This window comes from Panthera onca, chromosome E1, assembly GCF_046562875.1.
Source record: "Panthera onca isolate mPanOnc1 chromosome E1, mPanOnc1 haplotype 2, whole genome shotgun sequence".
Classification (NCBI taxonomy): Eukaryota; Metazoa; Chordata; class Mammalia; order Carnivora; family Felidae; genus Panthera; species Panthera onca.
Window position 1 is genome coordinate 33,782,325 of NC_138352.1, and position 26,063 is coordinate 33,808,387.

Sequence of the window (26,063 nt, forward strand, 5' to 3'; positions counted from 1 at the left end):
ATAACTAAAATGCCTGAGATTATGCAGAGCAAAGCATTTCAGTGGAGAACTAAAAGCTAAGAAATTGAGGAGTGGGGAATAAGGAATAGTTCATTCAAAGCCAAAATAAATAAATTATTTTCATGTGTTTCTTAGTGATGTTGTTTTTTACTTAACAGGAAGGAAGGAAAGAAAACATAAATCTAACTTCATTAGCATACTTGGCCTGACCTTAGGAGAGTGTGTATAGTATGTTGTTATGCTGGCAATATGTGTTTACCCCAGTGAGGCCCTCCTATCTGGCATCCTGGTGGGCATTGGCTGGCATGTGTGAAGCAGAAGCTCTGTTTGTGCTCCCTCTGGAGACATGACAGCCTTAAACAGCAATGCTGGGATTTTGTTTCTGTAGATAACATTGTTAACAGTTTGTTACTATTCTCTTTGGGATTTCTGCCTGTTAAGACTGATGGTTTCTGAAAAAGCAGTGTTGATAATACAAGCCAGATGTAAACAGAGCAGAGATACTTAGGCATGCTGCCCTTGCCCTCTCCTCAGTCCTGGCTTTGGTCTTCCCCATCGGTCCTGTTTCCCCAAGTGAACAAAAGTACTTTCTGACCACAAGAGATATAAAAAGAGAAATTCATTCTTGTCTTACTGGGCCCATTGGGTTACTTCATGTTGGTGAATTCCAGTATTCTTAGTCAGCTGGACTGAAAATTGGATGCATATCTAACATGTTGTATTACCAACAAGGCTTTCTTTTTGCACCTGCTTCTTAAAATACTTAGCTGTGTGTTTTGTACGTTTATGGATCGTATCAGAAAAGGCGGGGGCGTGCCTAGCTGGCTCAGTCGGTAGAACATGTGACTCTTGATCTTAAGGTTGTGAGTTCAAGCCCCACGTTGAGTGTAGCGTTTACTTAAAAAAATTAAAATCTTAAAAAAAAGAAAAAGAAATGAATTTCACAACTGGATAAGGGAACAGACCTTGGGACTTGTTACACTGCCTACCATTTGGAGAAGTTGGTAGACTTATTAGAGTAAAATGGTTTGTAAAGTATTTAAGAATTTAAAATAGAGGAAATAACCTTTGGTGTTTCTCTTAGTCAGAAAATCACTTGAAAAGAGGACACTCTTCAAGCCAAAATAAGCTGCAGGTCATCTAGATAATAAGTGATAGAACCAGAATTATACCCAGAAAGTCTGACACTAGAGCCAGTTTTCTTAACCACTGAACTCTACTTCCTCTCAGTTTCTCTGTTCTTGTAGCTTCTATTCCACTCATGGAATAACAGAACAACAGAACAATTCATGATCTTTGGTGATCGGAAACTAGTGGTTGAGGGAACATATAAAACCATAAAGGATTGGAGACATCGTGTAAATGGCTGATGTCAGGAAACTGGGCTCCTAGAGCACCATTTATGGCTGGGAATGTGAATAATAAGGGAGCAGGGTGGGGTATCTTGTGAAGTTTTATGTTCAAATTTAGCACGTTGTGAGTTGAGCAAGTAAAAAACTATGTAAATATCCCAAATTTCCCAGAATTATTTTGTCCATGCTGCTTTATAATGTGTGTGTTTGTTTCTTTTTCTTATTTTTTTATCATGGATACTTTTAAGCACATATAAAGTAAACAGAATAGTACTAAGGAACTTCCACGTGCCCATCACCCAGCTTCAATAATTATTGGCATTCTGTCATGCATATAACAAGGTGTTTCTGATCATCAATAAATTGAATTCTTGGATGTTCCTCCTAATGAGCCAGTCTTATTATGGAACTTTACTTCTCCAATGCGTTCACTTAGTCATGAAATGGTATTCTAGTTTTAAAATCTGATACAGCAGAGCTCTGAACATGGAGTTGTCATAACATGGTTCTTATTTAGTTTCTCAATATACTAAATAACACAGTCTTTTTTTTTTTTTTTTTAAATTTTTTTTTTCAACGTTTTTTATTTATTTTTGGGACAGAGAGAGACAGAGCATGAACGGGGGAGGGGCAGAGAGAGAGAGGGAGACACAGAATCGGAAACAGGCTCCAGGCTCCGAGCCATCAGCCCAGAGCCTGACGCGGGGCTCGAACTCACGGACCGCGAGATCGTGACCTGGCTGAAGTCGGACGCTTAACCGACTGCGCCACCCAGGCGCCCCAATAACACAGTCTTTAAGTGAGGGTAGGGAGAATATTATTTTCATCCTGCAGTGGTCACTGAAAGAAAATATTTCTTTTAAAAATTTTGTCTCTCCTCAGGCGCCTGGGTGGCTCAGTCGGTTAAGCGTCTGACTTTGGCTCAGGTCATAATATCAGTTTGTGGGCTTGAGCCCCTCATTGGGCTCTGTGGTGACAGCTCGGAGCCTGGAGCCTGCTTTGGATTCTGGTTCTCCCCCTCTCTCTGCCCCTCCCATGGTCATGCTCTGTCTCTCTTTGTCTCTCAATAATAAATAAACGTTAAAAAAAAATTTTTTTTTTAAATTTTGTCTCTCCTAGTTTTCATTTTGAACCAAGATTAGTTTTTCTTTTTTTTTAATATATGAAATTTATTGTCAGATTGGTTTCCATACAACACCCAGTGCTTATCCCAAAAGGTGCCCTCCTCAATACCCATCACCCACCCTCCCCTCCCTCCCACCCCCCATCAACCCTCAGTTTGTTCTCAGTTTTTAACAGTCTCTTATGCTTTGGCTCTCTCCCACTCTAACCTCTTTTTTTTTTTTTTTTTTTTTTTTTTTAGTTTTTCATTTTTCAAATTCCTGTTGTGCCTTTCAGATACATGAACATTTGAATTTGTTTTTAACCTATATTCTTCATCTTTTCTTACAAGTAGCCTCTCTGTTCCTGATTTCATTTTAATGGAATTTTCAGACTTTCTCCTAAAAGAGAGTCTCTTGGTGATTTCAATTAAAGAGACTTCGGCATATTAGAGATTACTCTAGAAAGAAATTTATGTGGCTGATTCAGATTATATCTGGACTTCTCCTACTTCTGGAAAACCAGCCTCACCAGCCAAACTATCCCATATGATTTTGGAGACAGTATGTCCAAAGCTAGGCAAAAAAAAGTCCTCATATCCTTCATCTAATATCATATTGTGGAACCAGGAGAGACAGTGACTACTTTCTTGATTGTAGATCCTGGAAAGTAATTTAAGTCCTTATGGTTTCACATTCCTCTATCAGTAACATGTAATTTCTATTTCCTTATGATGTCCTACAGTTTGTATATACCCATCAAATGAAATAATGTATGAAAGCATTTTTCAAACTGTATGCTATTACATAACTCTGAAGAGTTTAATGGGTATTCTGTATTTCTGTCAGAGGTACTCAGTATATATAGCTCATAGCATCTTGCTTCATAAGAATTCAAAATTTGCTGATGCGTTTGTATTTATTTTTCCTCCTGGTATCAAGGTAGAGTAACTCAGGATAGGAGTATGGGTGATTATGCCCATGTTTTATGTGAAAAAACTGAAACTTGTTGAGAGGTTTTGATTTACTTGGATTGCACTGTGTCAGAGATAGAATTCGGACTCAGATTTCTTAGTTTGACAGAGGCAGCTTCCTAAAAATGTTTATTACCTATAAAAGATAACCTGTTATTTGCAGACCTATTTGAAATTCAGTTTTGTATTTCTGGCACAAGTAATGTAAATTATAGATAATATTGAGCTGAATATACTGAAACGAGAAAATTATATGAGCTAAAAACAGAGGCTTCTGACTTTCTGGAAGGGGGCAAGATACAAATTTGTTATTGCACTGCAATGTTTTCATGTCTCTTCTAGCTTGGGAAAAGTGCTGCTGTTACCAAGTATCAGAGTTCTTTCAAAGGGACTTCTCATCCTCTATCTTTATTAACCAAAGAGGCTGCATGACTTGGGCTAAAAAATAGTACATGTGAGTGAGTGAAACAAAGGAAGCTTGTGATCTCGGATTGACCGCTGCTTCCTTATCAAAGTGTATGACTAAGAAGGGCTACCATTTGTGAGAGGGGACAAACTATGGGACAGTTTGGGCTCCTCTTGACCTGTAACCAGGCATAAGTTTCAGGGACAAATATCCTCATATTCATCGTAGAGTTTTGTGCCATGTGTTTGCTTTCTACTGTTTTCACCTGATCGTCTCCAAGGTGTATTTGCATTAGTTTCAGAAGGATAAAGGTGAAGCACAGAACCCAGAGCCAGACCGCCCAGGTCCTGGCAGTCCCACCTATTGGCGGTATAACCTTGGTCATGGTATTTATCCTACCTAAGCCTTATGCTTCTCATCTATAAAGTAGGGATAATAACCATACCTGCCTCGGGTTGTCGCGACAACTGTACCAGGCATATAAGAAGTGTTCGGAATATTAGCTGTCATTGTGACTGTCGCTACTATTACCTATGGACAAATGAAGGCAGAACAAGAAGAAGGCCCCTTAAACTTTCTCTTCTAGAGGAGAGCTGTTTAACCTGCCCTCGCTTCCAGTTTCAGACCTCTTAAGAATTCAGGACTGTAGTGCAACCATCGTGCTACATCATCAGTTTACCGGATGAGTAACTCATCTTGTGGGCTTAGTTTCGTGAGAGAAAGCAGTGGAGGTGAATAAACCTAGTGCTGTGGAAAAAAACCATTAGCAGGAGCATCACCTCACATTTATTGATGGGGTGCAGGGAACCGTGCTCAGACCACGGTGGAGTGAATGTCTGGCCCACCAAGGAATTTATACTTCTTCATCAGGGATGCAGGAAGGGGATTTGAAGAGGGCCATGATGTGACAGAAGCGGCACTCACGGTGTGCTCCTCAGACTGTAAGATAATAGGATAAGTAGACCCAGAAAAGGAAAAGGAGATGATTTCTCCAAGAGGGGCAGATGACGGAGAAATGGGAACTGGGGAGGGCCCCCACAAAGGGGAGACAGGAGGAAGACACTGAAGCTGAGGTGGGTGAGGGGTTAGCAAGGAGTCAAGGGACTAGATGGCATCCGGGAGAACGTGGTGGTAAATCGTGCTGCGGCAGAGCAGTCAGAAGATGCGTCCAGGGAAAAGGCCTTTAGGCAGGTTTTGGAAACTGTACGAGGGATGGGGATGCTGTTCTGCCACATCAGCAGCAGGACTAATCCCTTCAAATGCTAGGTGCAGTGAGAGGGCAGGAGGATTGAAGCTGGGACGATTGAGGTTGTAAATCTTGCCGCACATGTAGTTTTTAATTATAGGGATGAAGTGCAGCATACTCTAGGGGTAAACTGTAAGGTGGCTGGTGAGTGACTGAGCTGTGAAGGCTCCTTAGTGAGTCTTCAAGGGTGAGTGGAGTCTGAAGAAAGGTGTTAGGGTTGCGACTTTTTTTGGGAAGGAAGTGGGAGGCCAGCCAGAGAAAGGATAGCTGAGGAGGGGTCTTGGCATGTGGAGCGTGCTTCAGCACATCTGAGGAATGAGGCCAAGAAATAGTGTGAGCTTTCGAGATTGAAAAGCAAGCTTTGCCTGAAACAGGAGTCATGATAGTTTTGGGGTCAGAGAGAAGTCATTGAGTTTCAGTGAGAAAATAGACCCTTGGATGATACCTAAATCTGTACTTGCCTCTCCTGTCCATCGTTCAAGATCTGGCAGAATTGTGTGTGTTCTCAGGCTCGCCTGGGTCGTGCTCACGGGTCCAGGAAAAGGAGAAATCAGACTGGTTGGTACGTTGCCATTTCTCCTCAGCCCTGAGGTAGACAGGCTTCTTCTGGACTCCTTAGCAGAGGACACTTCTTTAGTAGCCTGTGCTTCTGCTATAACTAAATTTGGTTGTGATTTGATGGTTTAAAGAAACACAACCCACAAGCCAAAACAGCCCTCTTTCCCTACCATATTTTTCACTCTGTAAGCTCTCTAGCTTTTGTTTCTGGAAAGGAAAAAAAAAAAAAAAAAGCCACAGGTAATACCAAGCTATAAGAGTATCCTTTCTCTTATCAGTGAAAGGTTCAGGAAATTGAATAGCCAAACTCACCGTATAGCCAAACTTTTGTGTTAACTCTGGAGGGAAAAGAAGCCTCTTCTCATATCAGTGTCCAATGTTTGTCTCATAAATGGCACTTGCGGTTCCCTTTCTTTCTCTCTCTCTCTCTCTTTTGTTTTTGAAACATCCACCCCAACCTGTTCTCTGTCTTCTCAATGCATGCCCTGGGAACACATGGCATCTCTGATTTAAAGATACAAAATACCTTATAAGCAAACCTCACAAAAACTGGGCACATGACTGCTGATGTGGAATGTGTGAGCAGGTGAAGTTCAGTTGCCTGAACTAGATTACGTGCTGTTATTTATTGCCTAAGCCATAACTACCTGGCCTCTGAGCACTCTCTAGAAGGAAGCTGAACCTCATGGAAAAGACTCTGAATTTGAAGACGGAGGTTTGAATGCGGGCTTTACTTACTGGCTACAGGACTTTAGACAATTCATACCAACCCTTCCTGCCTTGTAGCATTGTTTTAGGATTAAAATCAAAACAAGGGCAGTGGATGTGAAACTGCATTGTGAAGTGAAGCTTCCTACAGATTTATGCATATGCCTTTGTTTCGTTTTGCTTTTGAAAGTGTAATTCTTTTGACAAATGATAAAATCACATTGTTCCAAAATCAAATTACCAGAAAGCATATAAAGAGAAGGCTTTTTTTCCATTTCTGTCACTCTCCACTCCCTTCCCCTTCCCTTCTTTCAGGTTACCATTTCTGTTAGTTTCGTTGTATGTTTGCAGTGTGGTTTAGTGCAGCAGAGGTAACACACTGTATTACCCTGCTCTGCCTCTTGCTCTCACTCCTCTAAACAGCATGTCTTGGAGGCATTTCATATCAGTATGTTTCCATATCGAGACAGCTTCATTATTTTCCATTGTCTGAATGTACCATAGTTTATTCAATCAGTTCCCTTACTAGTGGAACTTGGGGTACTTCCAGTTTTTTTGCTATTACAAACAGTATTGCAGTGAGTTAGTATATGCACAATGCTTAGAGCAGTGCTTGGCATATAGTAAGTGCTAAAAAAGTATTAGTTATCGTGCATAAATACATACTATGTTCATGCAAGTATTGTGTGTCTGTGGGATAAAGTCCCAGAAATGGCATTAGTGAAGGCGGTGAATGCATTTGAAATTTGTCTAGATATTGCCAAATTCCATTTCAAGGGATTGTGTCATTTTGCACATTTGCAACACACTCAATAGAAATGTAAGGTATTACGACGGCTTTATACAGTGGGTACCCAACAAAAGTGGTTGACAGATTATCACCATGTAATTATCTGTTGAAATTGTATATGTTCCTAATTGGAGACTAGACTGTGCCAAGGCCTTAAGCGAGTGGTGGGTTTTCATTTAGACTATGCTTATAATGTTTTCTTACCATTCATCGTTCTTTTTTTCTCTTATTTTTTATTATAATAGTAGAAAAATGTTTATTAAGCATAGCACCAAAGTTAGAAATCATAAAGGAAAAGATTAATAAATTTGATTTCATGAAAATAAAAAGTTTTAGTTGACTAGAAAGCATCCTAGACTAAATTAGAGTGAAAATTATATGATGGGAAAAAATGTATGCCACCATTATAATATATAAATATATAGTGTGCTATTACTGATCACTACGAAAAAGGCAAACACACCAGGTGAAATAGGCAGAGGTGCCAGACAGGCACTTTACAAAAGAAAACTGTAAATAGCAAGCAAACACACATAAGAAAATTAAATAATTAAGGATGCGTACAAAGATTTAGTTGCAAAAATATTTATAGCAATGTTGTTTCTAAGCATGAAAACACAATCCAGACTTCAACAGTAGGGGATTGGTCATAATTGGTTTACTCATACAAATTCAGCGCTTAAAAACTATGGTGTAGATAGATGTATTTTTTATTAATCAATATGGAAAGAGATGCATTGGAAAACAGCTTGTGTGGTACTTTGTAATAAAAGAGTGTGTATGATGTCTCATTTTATTAAATGTATAGAGTCTACCCGCAGTAACTATCAAAGGCTATATGTGAAATGTGGACAGGGCTTATCCCAAGGTGGTGGGATTGTAGGCTGTTTTTAAATTTATTCTCTTCTTCTCCTCATCCACCTCTTCCTCTTCCTCCTTGTGTTGTTCCTCCTCCTCCCATGCTTCCAAAATCTGTTCTAATATGCGTTAATTATTTGGGTAATCTTTAGTATTTGAAGTCAAAAACCAATATAAGAATTCAGAAATTTTGATAGGAAAATCACCTACCCTGTTGTATAAAATTATTTTGTTATTTTTTGTAAGTTTTTTTCACCTGTGTATCTGGATTTGTAACATGGTTGTAATTATATAGGGTATATCATTTTTAATATACTTTACTTTTATCACTTAAATATTTCCCATGTTGCTACATAGCCTTTGCAACTTCATTTTAAATGACTGGCTATGTTCCATGAAGCTGTTTCTCACTATTTATTAGGAAGTTGGAAATAGAACAATGCCAGTGAGGTTTTGCTTTCCTTTCTCGGAGGCTTTCTTCAACCTTGCATTATCACCATCAGGTGAAAGATTGGCAGTGATTTAATGAGGCCTTGACAGTCCAGCCTCCTTAGGTCCATGCTGCCAGACACATCCATCAGAGCAGAACAGAAACTTGATTTTGTCACATTCTTTTCAAAAATAGCCCTAAAAAACCCACCCCATGTTAACCACAAATCATTTGTTAGTGAGGTGAAGTACCTCGTAGACCAAAGACAGCACAAGATAGAAAATTGACCTAATCATGAATGATGGTGTATTTATCCCCTTAAGTCTGAGAGGTTAAATGTTAGATTTCTGGTAGAATTTCAGAAAACTGTTTTCTCAGGTAAAGATCTTCTTTCCCTTAAACTAACCTATTCACACCTTTTCTGTTTCTGAGTGAATCTGGCCTAATCCGTCTAGAGCTGTATCAACAGACACGGTTTTTCTCTTTACAGACCAACACTACCCTTTTTCTTAACAAATACAGAAACATTGCCAGTTTTTTTGAGGGACTAACTTATTTCTTTCTCACTGCATATAAACAACCACTTTAAAGTTTAAGCAAAATTTAATTTCACCTTCGTTCCTAAAGCTGACTTTATCTATTTACCTGTTTCCCAAAATATAACCTTGGGATCCTTGTTGCAGATTTTTCTGTTCCGTTTTCCCTGGGGAACGCCTGTTCTAGTTACCGAAGTGCTTAAGGGCTAGAAGCTGCAACTTTGTTCAAGTCAAAATGGCCACTTTAAACCTGCCTGAATGGGTACTTTGCTGCTTCCTTACACAGCACTCACTTGGGTTTCAGACATACTGATCCTAATCTCAAACTCCCAAGACACACAGTATACAACAGTTAGAGCAGCCCCAAGTTCATTATCTACTCAGGGTGCAATTACTTGGAGGCCACCTAGACTGTGAGGTTTTTGTAGGCCCCCAGAGAACTCATATCCTGAAGAGAGAGACTAATCAGGCAGGTCCTAAGGGTGGATTGCAATTGATAGGAGTTTTAATTTGTGAGGACTTAATCTGATCTGCTTTTGGAACAAGATAGTGTAGATGTACTTATTGTCCATTTTCTCTGTGCATTCTTTGAAGACTCATTTGATTGTGTGATGATAGTATTGTCATAAGGACACAGAACTTTATTACATGAATCTGCCCCTGTCCTTCACCTGCCTCACTGTCCAGAGCTATGCTAGGGATTGATTTAGCCTGCATTATGTGGGGGCAGGAGGATGACTGGTGTCTCAAATGGTGTGGTATTCAGTAGTCTGGTCTCCATGCCCACTGAAAATTCCTTTTGGAGAGGGCAGATAATGAATTTCTCAGGAAGCAGTTACTTAGTGTGCAGCAAGTACTGGCCCTTCAGCTGACCAAGTTGAGAGTTGATGTCAGTTGATAGAACTATCTGTCCGTTGATAGAACTTACTGGCAGTGGTGCAGGTGACAGTAAGGGCCAGGTCCTTGACTGGCTGACGCAAGCAAAGCAGGGCCTTTGGAGAATATAATTAAGACAGAAACCAGAAACAGCACAGGCTACAGCGTTTGTCTGTGTTCCCCTCTCCTGTCTCCCCTGCCGAGAAGAAGAGAGCCGGATCAGGAGGCTTGCATCCGCGGACAAAGATGTGTTCCCTCACGTGACTTGGAAGGAGCCCTTGGGCACTTCTCTGGGGTGTTTTCTTACGAGATCAGATACCCTGTGCCACATCAGAGCGAGCTGTCTTTGGCTTCTGTCAGAGGTGAAGAGGAGAATTGGGCACAGGGTGACCTCACCAAAATAGTTGTGGTTTTATGTCAGATAATGTCCTCTGTTGCACCATTTAGCTTACCTTCATGTTGCATTTTAATTACTTAAATCAGTCTGGCATTTAGAGCAGCAGTTGTCAAAGTTGTCAACCTCCCTTTGAGGGAGGTTGCAGGGTCTTCCCTTCTCCAGCAGCCTATCTGTATAAGGCCAGATTTTACTTCCTCTACTTCAGCCAGAACAACAGATTGCAGACAGAAGCAGATACAAGAATTCGTCTGTCTTCCATGAAGCCAGACATTAAATTGTAAAACAAAACCACTTTTCTAACTGAAGTTTAGTTGTTTTGGAGAATATAATTATTTTTTCCTAAAAATATGTTATTTACATTCATGTTTTTTGATTCTTATGAATTAGTATTTTTAACTTAAGGTTTTAATTTCAAATACGGTAGGTATCAGCAAGTATTACCCACATAAACAACTTTTCACGATCCTCAGTAATTTTAAGAGAATACATACAGTTTGGGTCCAGGGCTGAGAAGTTTGATAACTGCCACACCAGAGGACCGCCTTGAGAGAAATACCTACATCTGCTTTCCTTCTCTTGGTTCTTTGTAGTGAGAAAGGATACAGCATATAGATTTGCACAAACACTTTGAGAAAAAAATGGCTCAAGTGTCTGGTATAGAACAGGTGCCGTGGGAAGATGGGCGATGGTGACGATAGTGATGATGACGAAGATGATCGCTAGTTCCTGTGAGTCCTTGCATGGGAGGAGCAGGACCCCTGTGTATATTCACAGTTCTGTGCTCTCTGCTCTCTCCTTGGCCAATTCTTGTTTCAAATACACACACTGTAGTCTCTCGCTTTAATTTTGCTCTTTATATTATCAGTGACTCAAGTGAAGCAGTTTTCCTGCTGTTTAAGTTTGTTGGAATACGTTCCTGAAGGGGAATTTGTTTCATTCTAGTGGAGCCCAAGATATGGGTTAATCTTCCCAATGGGAAAGGGCAGATTTCTAAGATGGCTGGATAGCTGATAACGCCATGTTTTCTCTCAGCTGAGCTCCCAGCCTGGGTGCCGGTACAGCTGTGCCGGTCTCCAGTCCGCCCACTGGAGGTCCAGAAACGCTTGGGCCTTCCTGAGGAAGAGAGGTCAGGATGCTGTCTCAGTCTTCCAGTTCTACCTGATCTCACATCAGATTTCCCAGGAGGCCAACAAAGACTGTTATCATTTGACCTATACAGTATCATCTGCTAAAAGGGGCTCCTGGGAATGACGACATGGCCCCCTTGGGTCTCCTCTCAGCTCTCCAGCTTAGCTAGTTGTAGGAATTTACAGTAGCGAGAAAGGTAGGAGAACAGCCAGTGATGGTGAGAAGGTAGGTAAGAATGGACCCTGTGTGCTTGCCCTTCTGACCCTAGATGGAGATTAATCCCCGTGGTGTGGCTGTATGAACAAGAAGCATTTCCACCTATCTTTCAGGGTCATGCTCTCTTTAGCCCTGACAGCCTGGGCAATGGAACAGCATGGGATCTGGTAACAGTCTTAGGTTTAAGGCCCAGGTCTGAACCTCACCTGTGTGACTGGGACATGTCACTTAGTTACTCTGAGCCCCAGTTTTCTAACTGATAAAACTAAAGCCTTGCCTGGCCTGTCTGCTTCACAGAATAGTTAATAAGACTTAGATTAAGTGAGGTTATAGATGAGAAAGCTGAAAAACATGTGCAAATATTAGTTTTGTAGCAAACTTCTTTATAGTGCCTGTGGGGCTTCTGCTCTCTTCCCCTTGCCCTCTGGATTCATGAGGCTTTTGTTCTTTTCTCCAGGTTACCTGTGCATGACAGATGAATGGTTCTCTGAATATGTCTACGAAGTGGTTGTGGACAGGAAGCATGTCCCTGAAGAGGTGCTAGCTGTGTTAGAGCAGGAACCCATTGTCCTGCCAGCGTGGGACCCCATGGGGGCTTTGGCCAAGTGATGCTGCCTGCAGCTCTTTCCTCCTCCCATGGGACCTGAAGTGGCTACAAAGGACAGACCCAGGGACTGAAGCCAAAGTTACACGGGTTCCCACAGGACACAGTCAGATACTTGGATTGCTCTTCCAGGAACCTCTTGGAGAAGTGTGCTTTATGATGAAACAAAATATTCTTAAAGGGAAAGATCAGGTCACACTATGTACTCTCCTCACCTCCAACAGCTCAGGATCTCTTAGCATTTTAATCAGATGTAATTGTGTGTCTTAAGTCTGTCAAAAAGGTTTGGTTTAGTGTCTGTTTTAATAAGACAGGAGAGGATGAGCAATTGTAGAATATGGAGAGAAAATGGACCTGATGCTCCGTGTTTCTAGAGTAGAGTTGGGGGAGGGTTGTCCTAAGATTTGAGCTTTCAAACTGCATGCTGCCTGACAGTATCACTGTCCCTCCTAGATGGCAGTCACTGAATTCAGGTTTTTTCAAGGTAATTTTATATGCCTCTAATAGCCCAGGAATGGGAGGTTGATCAGATCTGACATGATTCCTTCCTGTTGTTTGGAACTGTGGGGGGGGGGAACAGCTCTACTCAAGTCAGGGTTAAGTAGAGGCTTAGAGAAAAAGAGGAGTGTGAAAACAGCCAAAACTATATCATGATCTGAGTTCTAATCATTAAGGGGAGCTTGGCCAAATGGCTTACCTTCTGCCTCTGGAATTGGGAGTTGGGTGGGCAGGAAAAAGTGATACCATTCTTTCTGACAACTAGATGGTGCTGAGAAGCTTTTGAATAAAACACTTTGCTAAATGAGAGTAAGTGGCTTATTTGATCTAAGAGTTTCTTTAGCAACAAAGGAAAGCAGCCAGGTGACTCATGTTCTTCAAAATAGAAAACAGCAAGATAGTTCAGGGCTTCCCTGCTTCAGCTTCTGTATGGGATAGATGATCCTTCCCAGTCTACGCTGATCCTCACTGGCTTCTGCTAGGTCCAGCCTCGGAATTGGCTGAAGACTATGTATTTCACTGAGACTGGACATCCCTTTCATTGAAAGCAAAAAGTGTAGCATCCTAATCAACATTTCCATCAGTGCCTGAGCCCCCTACCTTTCTGACTTTCTAAGAATCTTCTCGGTCCTAGCAGGGGATATTGTCTGTCACAGTACTTTCCAAGATAACATTAGATAAAGGCTCAAGTTTTAATCAAAGTGTTTATAATATTCTAGTATTCCTGTTCCAAGCAAGATAAATAAATCCATTTCTAGACACATCATGGCAAAACCCTAGAACAGATCTTAAAAGCATCCAGGAACACCGATTACCTCCCTCCAAAGAAAAGACAATTAGATTGACAACTAACTTCTCATCAGCAACTATATAAGCAAGAAGAAAGAGAAATATTTCTTCAAGGTGCTATGAGAAGTTAACTGTGAGCCTAGAATTCTATACTCCATGAAACTGTCTTCCAAAGATGAAATAAAATACATTTTCAGTCAAAAACTTGCCCAAGGAGAAGGAAAGTGTTCCAGTATGAAAGATCTGAAATATGATAAATATGTGGATCATCTAAACAAAAAGTATGTGTAGGTAAGTCTAATAGGGTTCAGAGAAAGACAAAACTAAAATACATGAAAGCAGATAATTGTAATTAGGGAGGTGATTGGACTAAACATATTCTTTATATCATTCAAGTAGAAGTATATTGATTAACTTTAGACTTTGATATGTTAATAACATCCTAGATTTCTAGATTTGTATATCTATTTTTAGTTATATAAAACGTATAAAAATATTTGTATCTAGATGTATAAAATGTTTATCTAAATTTATATATCTTTTTAATGTTTATATTTATTTTTGAGACAAAGCATGAGCGGGGGAGGGGCAGAGAGAGAGGGAGACACAGAATCCGAAGCAGGCTCCAGGCTCCGAGCTGTCAGAGCCTGACGCGGGGCTCGAACTCATCAACCACAAGATCATGACCAGAGCCGAAGTCGGACGCTTAACCGACTGAGCCACCCAGGTGCCCCTCTAAATTTATATATCTTATATACCTATTTAATATATCTATATTTCTACATTACTACTAAAAAATAAGCAGGATATAGTTTCTAAGCAAGAATATAATCAATCCATAAAGAGACAACATGGTGAGAGAAAAAAAATGCAGGACAAAGTGTCCAAAATAAGATAGAGATAAATCTAAATGTGTCAATAATTATATATAAATGTGTTAAATGTCCCAGAAAAAAGACACTGTCAAACTGGAGTTTTAAAAAAAAAATTCAGCCATAAGCTGATTATAAGAGACCTCAGCAACCCTGGGATGTAAGAAAGGATAGGAAAGATATATCAGGCAGATACTAACCAGAATAAATCTGGTGTGGCTATACTAATAATTACCAAATTAGGGCTACTCTGAGTAACCAGACTGATTCCAGAGTATGTTATTCACAGCCTCCCTGGAGTTGTACAACACAATGGCCCTGGAAGTAGGCTTTAAAACAAAAAGCATTACTAGAGATAGAGTCACTACATAATTATATGTTTACTTGATTCTCTGGAAAAATATGAAGATTCTAAATTATAAATTAGTATGTACCTAATAACCTCAAAAAATATAAAGCAAAAACATACCTATATGGAAAAATAAGCCAGTATTATAATGGAAGATTTTAATTGTTGATAGGTCAAGTAACCAAAAATTCAAGTGAAAGGTTTAAGCATTTAGTAAGGTTGGTGTAATGGACATCTATTTAGAACACTGCATCGAATAACTGTCCATTCTTTTTGAGCACACATGGAACTTTTTCAAAAATTAACTATACGCTGGAAAGTAGAGTCAACCTCACCAAATTTCCAAGCAGTTAAGTTAGAAACTAAAGAGATAACTAGAAGGTTCCTATATGTTTAGAAATTAGCTCCTAGGTCCAATAAGAAATCATAAAGGAAATTTAACCTAAACAATGATAAATACTGCATATCAAAATGACAGATACAGCTAAAATAGTACTTAAATTTTATAGTATTAAAATTTTATTAGAATGGAAGAAAGACTGAGAATTGAGCTAAGCATCTATGTCAAGAAATTAGAACTGCAAAATCTAAAAATAGAAGGAAATAAAATGTGTGTGCAGAAATTGGGGAACCTGGGTTGCTCAGTCGCTTGAGCATCCGACTTCAGCTCAGGTCATCTCACGGTTTGTGGGTTTGAGCCCCACTTCGGGCTTGCTGCTGTCATTACAGAGCCCACTTCAGGTCCTCTGTCCCCCCTCTCTGTATCCCTCCCCAACTTGTGCTGTCTCAAAAAGTAAACATTAAAAAAATGTGCAGAAATTAAAGATAGGATCAACAAAGCTGTAAGTTAAGTCTTAACAAAAAAAAAAAAAAAAAAAAAAAACATCTTGGCAAGACTAATTAAAACACATACACAAGAAATCAAAAGGAAGATACCATGATAGATACTGCAGATATTTAAAAACTAGAAGATACACTTAACTTTGTTAAATGTGACAGTAGAGGGATTTGTTTAGAAGACCTAAATCCACAACTTGGGAGCAACAGAAGAGGAGAAACAATAAGCTGGAAAGCCCACAGAGGCACTGAACAATTTAGCAGAGCTGAAAAAGTTGAATCCTGAGCCAATGGTGGAGACAGCCAGTGCTAAGCAAACCAATTTACATTGTGTAATTCCCCAATATGGTAGTTCCAGATGACCATTAAGGGAATTGGGAGTGAAAGAAGGGTTACTGAAGGTTGGGTGTGTCTGTTAGATCCCCTCCCTACTTTGGGCAGCTGGTGACTGTCCCTCCCTTGCTCTCTCAGCCCATTCAAGATTTATTCTCAAGAGAGAAAAACGGTTTATGGTCTGGAAGTCAGAAACATAACTGAGGATGAAAGTACCATAAGGGGATTAAGTGAGTAGTTACATTCTGAATGTTCTCTGTCATCTTGGACTCCTAGAACTCTAGTGCCCAGGAGATTGGAAATCTTCTCTGGGGAATCTTGATTAGCCCAAAAGGAAAGACGTAAAGAAGTATTTTATGGCATAAAGCATCATTTTATGAGATTGGCATAACTCTGTCAAGGATAGTAAGAGAAAAAATTACATGTGAATCACACCCATAAGCATAGATGCAAAAGTCCTAAACAAATTATAAACCAAATCTGCAATATATAAAAGAATAATCTTCATAACAACATATTTAATAAAAGCGATTTCCCAAATAAAATCAGGATCAAGTGGGGTGGAACAAACAGCATTGCATATGTCTTCTCTGCTGGAGATAAAGGGAAATGAGCCAAAGGTTTAACCAGAGACCTGAATTGGAGGAACTTGCTAATGTTTGGGTGACCACTGAGCACAGAAATAGGAAGGTGTGACTGGGAACTCTTTAACTGATACTCTGACCTCTGGAAAGTCTTTGCCAGCCAGGATGACTCTGGAGACATGTAGAGTCATGCTGACCCTACACTTCCAAGAAGCCAAGACCTGATAATGAGACATGCCTTCAGGATGTGGTTGAGGACCCATCTGCTTGATCCAGCTTGTCCTTAAAGAGCAGCTTAATTTTAATTTGCTGCTGGCAGAGCCAGGGCCCTTGTGCTCTAATTCCTTCAGTCACATGGTGTGTGTGAGCATTGCTGCTGACTCCAGCCGTAGGCCTCGGTCAAGTGGGACTTCTCTAAGTAATTCCAGATGAGCATTCCCATGTTTAGGACAACTTGTCTGAACCATTGTTGCTGCTCTTGACGCTGACTCTTCCTCCCTGTGGCCTGTGATACAATTTGATTGAAAACTAGGAATAAACCAGCCAGAGTTGTTTTTGTTTCCCTTTTCAAACTCCTAGCCTTCTCCGCATTACCACAAAGGGAAAAGAAGAAAGGGAGGGAGCAAATGTTCAATTCCTACCAGCTGCAGTTATTTGGGAACAGGACTGTGGAGGTGGTGAGCCCATCTGTGCTCCTCTCTCTCAGTGCAGTTTGAATACTAACTGCTCTTTTTCACTTTGCTTACTCCTCTAGAACAACTCTAGTTCCAAGAAAAAAGAAAAAGAAAACCTCTAGTTCCATAACTCCTCTTGATGTGACGGAGCACTCTCTGGAACCATTTCTCAGGCTGCCCCATGACGGTATTTTTGTTTTTTCAAAGTTATTTTTTTGTTTGTTTGTTTGTTTGTTTGTTTGTTTTGAGAGACAGAGAGAGAAACAATGTGAGCAGGGGCAGGGCAGAGAGAGAATCTCAAACACGTTCTGCACTGTCAACGCAGAGCCCAACACGGTCTCAGTCTCACAAAGTGCAAGATCATGACCTGAACCGAAATCAAGAGTCAGATGCTTAACCAACTGAGCCACCCATGTGCTCCATTTTTATTTTATTTTTTAAAATCAGCTGCAGTTCAGCAGAACAGGGAGCTGAGGCAGGGTAGGCATATGGTGGGAACTACCAGCATGTGTTTGACTTACAGCTTAGCCTCCCTGCATCTCACCTGGCCGGGGACCATAAACGTTAACTCATCCAAACTTGTCCAAAACAGTTAAGAAATCCTTGGAGTTTTACTTGGAATGTTCAGTGACAGGAGTCTTATGGCCTATGCCTACCTCCGCAGTCTCAACTTCCTCCCTTTCCTTCTTGTTTGCTCTGCTCCTGCTAACTGCTCTCTTCTTCCTTTGTCCCTCCAACACACCAAGTTCACTCCCGCCTCTTTGCTGTTCCCTCTTCCTAAAGCTCTTCCCGCAGGTCTTTGCATGGCTGGCTTCTCATGACTCAGGTCATGGCTGAGCACCTCACTTAGGTAGCCAGCTTCCCCCCACCCCACCCCCTGACTGCCTCTACCTTTTCCACACCCATCCCTCTCTACTGTGACTGGGGTCTATTTTCCTCACCGCACTTACCACTTTCTGAAATTATCCTATTTATTTATATGTATTTGTCTGTTTTCCCCAAAGTCAATACTCACTGTCAGCTCCCCAAGGGCAGGGGCTTTGTCTTGCTCACCGCAGTGTTCACAAGCCTGGCTCACGGTAAATACTGATTGGCTGGCTGATTGAAAGTGCCCTACATTCAGACAGCAATGCTCAATTAAAAGTTTATACATAGATCTGAAGTCTCCTTTCCTGTAACTTGCTCAATAGGGACGAGTAGCAGGAGAACAAAGCCTCTGTGACCCTCATTTTAGTGCTTAACAGAAAGGTCCAGACTTCATGAAGGTGACTTACTTAAGGGGAGTCGAAAAAAGAAGGAAAACCCACACAGTTTAGTTTGCTTTTCTCACTGCTTGTACCTTCCTCATTTCAAACCAGCCCAGCACAGTGGGATGTGCAGGGCTTTTGGACTCAGACAGGCAGGCTGGTTTTGCTGCTTGGAGTCTGTATAACCATGGACAAGTTACTGAGCCTCTTTGAGCCTCAGTATCCATAGCACTTTTATTGAAAAATCATTTTTAAATGTATTAAATATGAAGGGCACCTGGGCAGCTCAGTCAGTTAAGTGTCCGACTCTTGGTTTCAACTCAGGTCATGATCTCACAGTTCGTGGGTTTGAGCCCTGCATAGGGCTCTGTGCTGACAGTGCAGAGGCTGCTTGGGATTCTCTCTCTCCCTCTCTCTCTACCCCTCCCCCTCCTCTGTCACTCTCTCAAAATAAATACACTTTAAAAAATTTAATTAAAAAGTTTTTAAAATGTATTAAATATGCAGACTCACAACTTGAAAAGGAGGGAGTCTGTCATTTATTTTTAAAACCATTTATAGCAAAATGCAGCCAAAGAGTTTTGCTGTGTATTACCTACAGTAGGAGAAGGACAAAAGACAATGTGTAGAATGACTCTGGTAGATGATAGATGTTCCATAAATGGTAGCTTTTATTAATAACTACTTCTGACAGAGCCTCTCCATGTCCAGTATTGTGCCTGGCCATCTGGGGTCCAAACAGTTCCCTCCCCTCTAGGAGTGTATCATTTTGCTGGGACAGTAAGATGGATATACATGAGCCAGTGGAAAAAGAAGGTGACTTTCTATGAATGAGGTCTTTCTTCTAGTAAGTGCCAGAACAGTTATAAAAGGGCTTGAAGTTGGAGAAAGAAAAGAAATACTGACTGGTTTTAAATTAAAACCACAGTGACCACAGACCTCAAGGATGAGGGTGATGAGCACACCAAGAGGAGACTGAGGGGAAACCTCCCACTACAAAGAGGCACACATTATCTTGAAGCTCCTGGAAGGGAAGAAAAGCCAAAGGAAGGGTGAGTGTTTCATAATCGTGAGCTGGCAAAGGGGCACTGACAGTAGGACTCCAGGCGAGAGGACTGACCTCATGGGGTTGATGCACAGGACAGGAGTTCTAAAAACAATTCTGTCCCTCTTCATCTAATCCTGAGAGAAGCCCTAAACTTCACTTCTTGGCTCACTGCATCCTTGCTAGTAAATTAGTGCAAATAGATGCCCCCTTCCTGAGGGAACAGACTAAAGTACAATGGCGCTGAGTAACTTGGCCTGGAAGTTACCGTCTATACCCGGTGAGGTGCAGCCGCGCCCCTTAGAAAGCCTTCAGGTTCTGCCCTGCTCTGTGATAAGGCTTGGGGCTTCTAGAATGTCTTCCTGTGTTCTTTCTGTCTGTCTTTTTTCTTCCTTCCTTCTCTCTTTTCTCCCCCTCCTCCTGTTCTTCTTTTTCACTGGTATATACTTAGATTTCAATGTACCTCATCAGCTTCCCCCTGCTCGGCAAACTGAGTAACACCTGTTCGGTGGTTTGCTTTTTTTCTCGTTGAACAATAAATCTTGTGAACCTCCCCAAACAGCCCAGACAAATCTGCCTCACCCTTTCCACCAGCTGGGGGGCACTCTGTTGTTGGGTGTGTCAGGATTTCCTTGCCAGCTGCCAGGGCCCTGGTTTTAATGGCACTTCCGAGTCTGTCAAGAGTAAAAAGCATTTCCTTGTCATTCACTGGCAGTACCTGTGCTCGCGGGTCCTCCTGTGTGCTGAGACATGGAGAGAGGTAGAAAGGCCCTTCCCTTGGGAACTCAGAGCCTCAGAGGTGGGCATGTCGGAGAGGTCAAAGGGCTATATCCCAGGTGCACACAGGGCTGTGGGGGCCCTCCCTTGGGACTCCACCCTTTTCCCGACTGACACTTCTCTGCCAAGGTAGAAGGCGAAAAAACAGCTGTCCTCCAGAATGTGGCCCCGGCTAAGGGTGTCCCCAGTCAGAGGAGGAAATTCTGTAGGAAGGAAGTAAACATCAAAACCCTGCTTCAAAGATATTACAGATAGAGCATGGGGTAGTCACCATCACTGTAAACTGTGGGGGAAGAGGGTGGTTTAGCAAAGGCAGGAGGCTCAAAAAGAATGAAAGAGAATGGGGCCAGGAAAGGTGACCAAAGCATCTTTATCAGGACTGAGCCTGACACAGCCTTCCACTCCTGCCCGAGCCCTGGCGAGGTCACCCTCCTGGCACTCCGGATGGGGCTGCCCCTCCCATCCTCTTTCCTTGTTTCATCTGGATCCAGGAGGCCCTGGTGCAGGGGAATGCCTGCCCAGCCCTCTGGGGGTTCACAGTAGCAGCAAATCCTGCCCTGCAGGTGCTGTCTTCTGCACATGCTTGAACATGAACAGAGTCTCCAAAACTGTGTCACCTCCCTGAAAAATCAAGGGGTGGGGTGCTTTGGAAGGGATGGAGCAGACAGACACCATAAAGGCTAGAAAGGCTGGGGAAAGGCCCACAAGAAGGGGTGGGCCTCATCTTCCGTTACTGTGTTAACCAGAACAGAGCAGGGCACACAGAGGGCACTTGGCGTTCTGGAGGGAGAGGATTGGACTTACAGGGTTTCTTCTGGTCTGGCTCCACAGGAGAACGGTTTGCTGAGCCTTGAGACACCCAGAAAGTGGGTCTTCTTGGTAGCAGTGTTTATGTGTGGGGAGGGAGAGAGGGCTGTGTTTATTCTGTGGAGCCCCCGCTATCTCTAGGCTAGTGCTAGCGGAAGTAAGAGAAATTCTTGCTGAACCACAATTGCCTGGCAGGGCTCCTCACCCAGCCACCCAAGTTCACCCAGGTTCACGGAATCTTTGACAGCCCCATCGCTTTGGCAACAGGGTAACCAGTGGCTGGGCTTCACAGGTTCTCCTGATTTCTCACTTCCACCTCCTCCCTGTCTGTACTAGTGCCTCCCGGCCTCACTCCTTACTTGCTAAGGAACCTGTCTGCCTCCAGCACCCCCATTGCCCCGCTGGTCCTCTAGCCCAGGTTGGAGGAGCCATGGGATCCTTCCCTGAAACACCGCTTTCCTCATGCCTCTCCCATTCCAGTCTCCCTGCTGCCTCCTGTGTTCAGCACAGACCTCCTGCCTGACTCCGAAGGGCACAGCTCCTGTCTTCCTCTGCCTGGCATGGAGCAGGTGCCCAGGTCAGGAAGGTGCTGTGTGATGGAGATGGACGATGGGGAAGGGTACAGGCTGCCCTGGCTTGGCAATAGACCATGACATCTGTCCACTCGCCCTGATGTGGAAGGAGGATGGGCAGTGGAGTGGAGCTTCACAGGCAGAGGGAATAGGGTGCCAGAACTGGGGGATCTTCACAGGGGAGAGTCAGCTTCTGGGGATGACTGGGCAGTTGTGGCAGTGAGGGTGAGAAGCAGGACAGGGAAGAGTTCGCTTTAGGGAAGAGAGAGGGGCTGGATTCAGATTCGTTGAGGTGAAGGTGGGGCAGCTGAGGCTAAGTGATGTTTCATTGGTGGCACCCACAGAGACAAGAGGAAGAGAAAGCACGTGTTTAGAGAGAAGATGGACCATCTGGGACATTTTGTATGGACTCTGCCAGGGAGGCAGTGAAGGAACGAGGAAAGGGTGCAGTCTGTATAAGTCTAATAGCTTTTTCTGGTAGCACCCTCAGGCAGGGAGCAAGAGGAGAGACGTTAGGCCTAGGTGGTCCAAGGTGGTCCAAGGCCAGAGAGGAGATGGGGGAAGTCTCCCTGGGGAGGAGAAGTGCACAGTGGGAGGGATCCTTCCCCCCTTCACACCCCCCAGTGGGCGGTGCCCACCACTCACATAATCCCTATTTTACAGACCAGGGACTCAAAGGCCAGAAGGTTGAGGTAAAGGAACTTACCCTGCATGGGAACAAACCCACACAGGCAGTAGAGGGTCAGAGCCGAGATTTAACCCAGATCCATGGGATTCCCACTCTCTAGGCCAGTATAGCACCAAAGAAGGCAGTACCAAGAGGGGCCTGGAGTGGCTGAGCAGAAATGGGTATTAGGATCTAGAAAAAAGGCCAGGAGTGGTGGGGTCAACAGGATCGCGAAACTATCAAGTGGTCTTAAAAAGCCACGTTGGAACCAAGGTGGAGGACAGATCGGGTAGAGCCTTAGCCAAAGGCTGAAGTCACCCCCACTGCTTCCTACAGCCTGTGGTCCCACTCTTGGTCTCCTCCTTCCTTAGCTCTGCCCCTCCCCCTCTTCAGACGGGCGCCCTACTTTTGTGTAGCCCCTTGTTCATACTGTGCTTACACATGAGTTTAAGAAGGCCAAGCAGAGCCCTGGGTGCATCAACTTGTTCATCTGAAAGGGGGAGGTGCTCACATGGGCCCCTGCCTCCTGGGGATTTGGCCTGAGGTGAAATTCCCAATCTTGCGCAGGAATCACCAGCCTGGCTCTGCCGCCCTGGATGCCAGCTGGCTCACCAGAGCAGCCCCGGCCCCTTGCAATCGCCACCCTGACGTCTAGGTGGCACCAAAGCCCCACACTGATTCCTCCCAAGTTGGGGACCCCGCCTGCTCCCGCTGACACTGGCTCCACTCAGCTCAGTGCGCGCTCTGCTTTGTGGGTTCAGTCCCTCCATGCACATACGGGCTGCAAGCTTGTAATTCCTTTCTTCCTTCTACTCTGCCCCATCCCTGGCCCCCTTTGGGAGGAGGGAGGTGGTTTCCCCTCCCCTCTCATCTCTTCCTCAGGGACATCCCAAAGCAAGTACTCCGTCTATTCTTTTCAAATGTAAAATATAATTTTGCTGAAAAGACAATACAGCCAATAACATGAAATTCATTTAAAAAAAATTTTTTTTGTTTTATTTATTTTTGAGAGGGGGATGAGGAGCAGAGGGAGAGGGAGACACAGAAACTGAAGCAGGCTCTAGTCTCTGGCTGAGCTGTTAGCACAGAGCCTGATGTAGGGCTCAAACCCACAAAGCAAGATCATGACCAGAGCTGAAGTTGGAGGCTTAACCAACTGAGCCACCCATCACCCCTGAAATTCATTTTTAAACTTAAAAAAAAAAAAAAGTTATCAAAGGAGTATATTAATATGATTCAAAACAATAAGCTCCTGTTGAACCTCTTGAGATAATTAAGATATTGTAGTAATTTATCCACCCCAGCAACACCACAGGCATATCCACTTCTGCAGATCACCACCCATACTATCTGTTCTGAGACAGCTCTGATGTGTGGCGGGTTAGCAAAACGAGAAAGAATTCATTCATTCTGTCTGCCAGGATTTAGTGTGAGCCACCAGGCTGGGCACTGCTGGGGTTCTTGGAGATAGCCAGAAATTAGACAAGGGCCTTTCTGGCCAAGCGCACATCCCACAGTGGAGCCAGATAAACTCGGGAATGCCAGGTGCAAGTCCTAGGAAAGAAAAACAGAGCAGGATTCGGGACGTGGGTGATGGGGAGGTGTCCGTGGTCTAGAAAGATTGCTCTGAATAAGTGACTTTGAACAGAAACCTAAACCCAGTTCGGGGAGAAGTTGGTGGGGAAGGAAATACACCTGTCGGTTGTGGAGCAGCCCCCTCCCCCGAAAGGTTAGAGCCAGCAAGTTGGGAATCTCTGCTCTGCTCGGCCTTCTGCCAGCCCCCCACCACCCCAGGGTTTCCCCGCCTCCTAGAGCACCGTCCCCCTAGGAAGCGTGTCCCCCTCACGTCCCCCGGGGCCCCGCCCCCTGCTGCCCCTCCCCCGTACGGCGCAGCCCCCCACCCTCGGCGAGCCCCCGGGCGGCCACCCCTACCCCAGGTGGGAGGCCGAGGCACGACCGGGGACACCCGTAAAGTTTCTGCGGCTCAAAGTGACGCAAAAATTCTTAAAGAGCTCTTTGGCGGCAGATATCTAGAGATCAGACCATGTGAGAGAACGAGAGTACAAATACGGCCGCTTGGGCGCCAGCTCCAGTACAGGCAGCGGCGCCCCTGGTGCCTCGAGGGCGCGAGGGTTGCCCCGCCTCAGAGAGCCCCGGACCAGCCTCCCCACGGTCTCCCGGCAGGTGGGTTCGCCTTTCCTCTCTGCGAACTCGCAAGTCAGCCCGCGGTGCCTCCCGGGGCGAGGGCGAGGGCGTGCGCCGCGCGGTGGGCTCCTTGCCCTGCCGCTGCCCTTGCGGGGAGGACGGGTGGGAATAGCCGGCGCGCCCGGGACTAGCGAGCGCCGAGCGGACGAGGGGACCTGGAAGGCTCCTTTGTCTACGGACGCAGGCGGCTTTTTTGATGTCCTGAGCACCAGAGCAAGACCCTGTAAAGACCATATTAAGCTAAGTGCTGTCCTGCGCGTTGGGAAAAGTTGCTTTAGTTTGAACCCACGGCTTCTGTTTGATCCTTACTTACCGCTGTGGTGTGCAGGTGGCTTTGTGCAAAGGCATTTCGGCAGGGTGAGTTCTGGTTGACATAAATGCCCAAACATCTAGAGAAATCTCTGAATGACTCTTAAGTGGGATGAGTCTCCCTGCGCTTGGGTTGTTTAACTGGCAGAGCTGATGCACGCTCAGACAGCTCACAGGCCATTCAGAATTTATGGGAAACTCAACCGCCAACGAGCTGTTTTACATGGTTGAAAGGTGTAACCATCAATTGCTTTAAAAAAAAAATAACTGTACATTTAACTAAATGAAAACACTCTCTGGAGCTAAAGAACCCCGAGGAGCAGTTTCCTTTTTGGGTCTTTTGCATAAAGAATTTCTTTTTCCACTGGGGTTCTGAAGAACTTGAGAGGGGTAGAATTTCTAAGAGTCAGACTTTGCAAACGCTTGTGTGTATGTATTTTTGTGATCATTTTTGCTCAGAAAAATGAACCAGGTCAATGGATTATTTATGAGCCTGCTAGCTCTCATCATGGTAAGACTAGATCAAATATTTAATGTGTTTTGCCTTCAGTTACATAGGAAAAATGTCTAAGAAAGCAACGTTGGGATTTGTGTTTAATTAAACGGAGGGGCACTATGGCAGCATTAGTGTTAGGGTTTTTAGGAGTGGAGGGAAACACACAGCTTTGACTCTGTCGCATTCCTTGCTTTTGTGTGGCCACTGATGCCCAAAGGTGGTTTTCCTACCTGCTTCCAGGCGCCTATGAGAGTCTGGTTCTTAAGGGGCTTTTGCAAATTAAGCAAGCCTTTTCGTGCATGGTTTTTTTGTTTTGTTTTGTTTTGTTTTTTCACGAAAGCTGAATAAGAGCGGATTGAGACTGCTTCGCAATTAATCAAAAGTCCCCTCAGCACTTTGGTGATCCATGTGGGACATTTCAGGAATGTAACAGCAGCACAGATACTCAAACCTGTTTCTTTCAGCCTCTTAAGAAACATACACTGAGGGTGGGCAGAGGGGTGAGGATGAAGACAGAATAATGTTGCAGTTTTAACGGACTTAGCAAAACCTCAGAAATTCCTCTTTGGGGGCTTTTTAGAGTCGTCTGAGCATTTTGATGAAACCTGGAGAGGCATGTCAAAGAGTTCACTAATGGGCGATGTGGCCTCGGAAGAGGGGTGCTTGGCTGGAGGCGGTTGTCTCCAATGGCAGGCTTGCAGAAACATCCCTGATGTTCCCTTCCAAAGAGAAACACAGGTAATTCCAGAAATTCAGTCACTAAGTGGCCGGTCCTTCTCCTTCATAGTCATCAAATGGTTTTATTTGAAAGAACAAAGGCAGG

The 26,063-nt window shown here is 43.6% G+C and overlaps 2 protein-coding genes across 6 annotated transcripts in view; both read left to right on the forward strand.

Annotated features, from left to right (window-relative positions):
- Positions 1-12,986, forward strand: part of BLMH (bleomycin hydrolase) — a 46,444-nt gene extending 33,458 nt beyond the window's left edge. The window contains exon 12 of the mRNA XM_060647833.2: positions 12,033-12,986. Within this exon, the coding sequence (XP_060503816.1) occupies positions 12,033-12,184 (152 nt within the window). The 3' untranslated portion in view covers positions 12,185-12,986. The remainder of the gene's footprint in view (positions 1-12,032) is intronic.
- A 2,215-nt stretch (positions 12,987-15,201) lies between these two features.
- SLC6A4 (solute carrier family 6 member 4) overlaps positions 15,202-26,063 on the forward strand; it is a 47,899-nt gene continuing 37,037 nt past the window's right edge. The window contains exons 1-2 of one of the 5 annotated variants that reach the window (XM_081791197.1): positions 15,202-17,302; positions 19,291-19,414. The gene's annotated coding sequence lies outside the window, so the exon portion shown is untranslated. Of the gene's footprint in view, positions 17,303-19,069; positions 19,415-24,272; positions 24,415-24,450; positions 24,793-26,063 lie in introns of those variants that run through there. The other 4 variants (XM_081791199.1, XM_081791196.1, XM_060647816.3 and 1 more) reach the window with 4 other exon arrangements.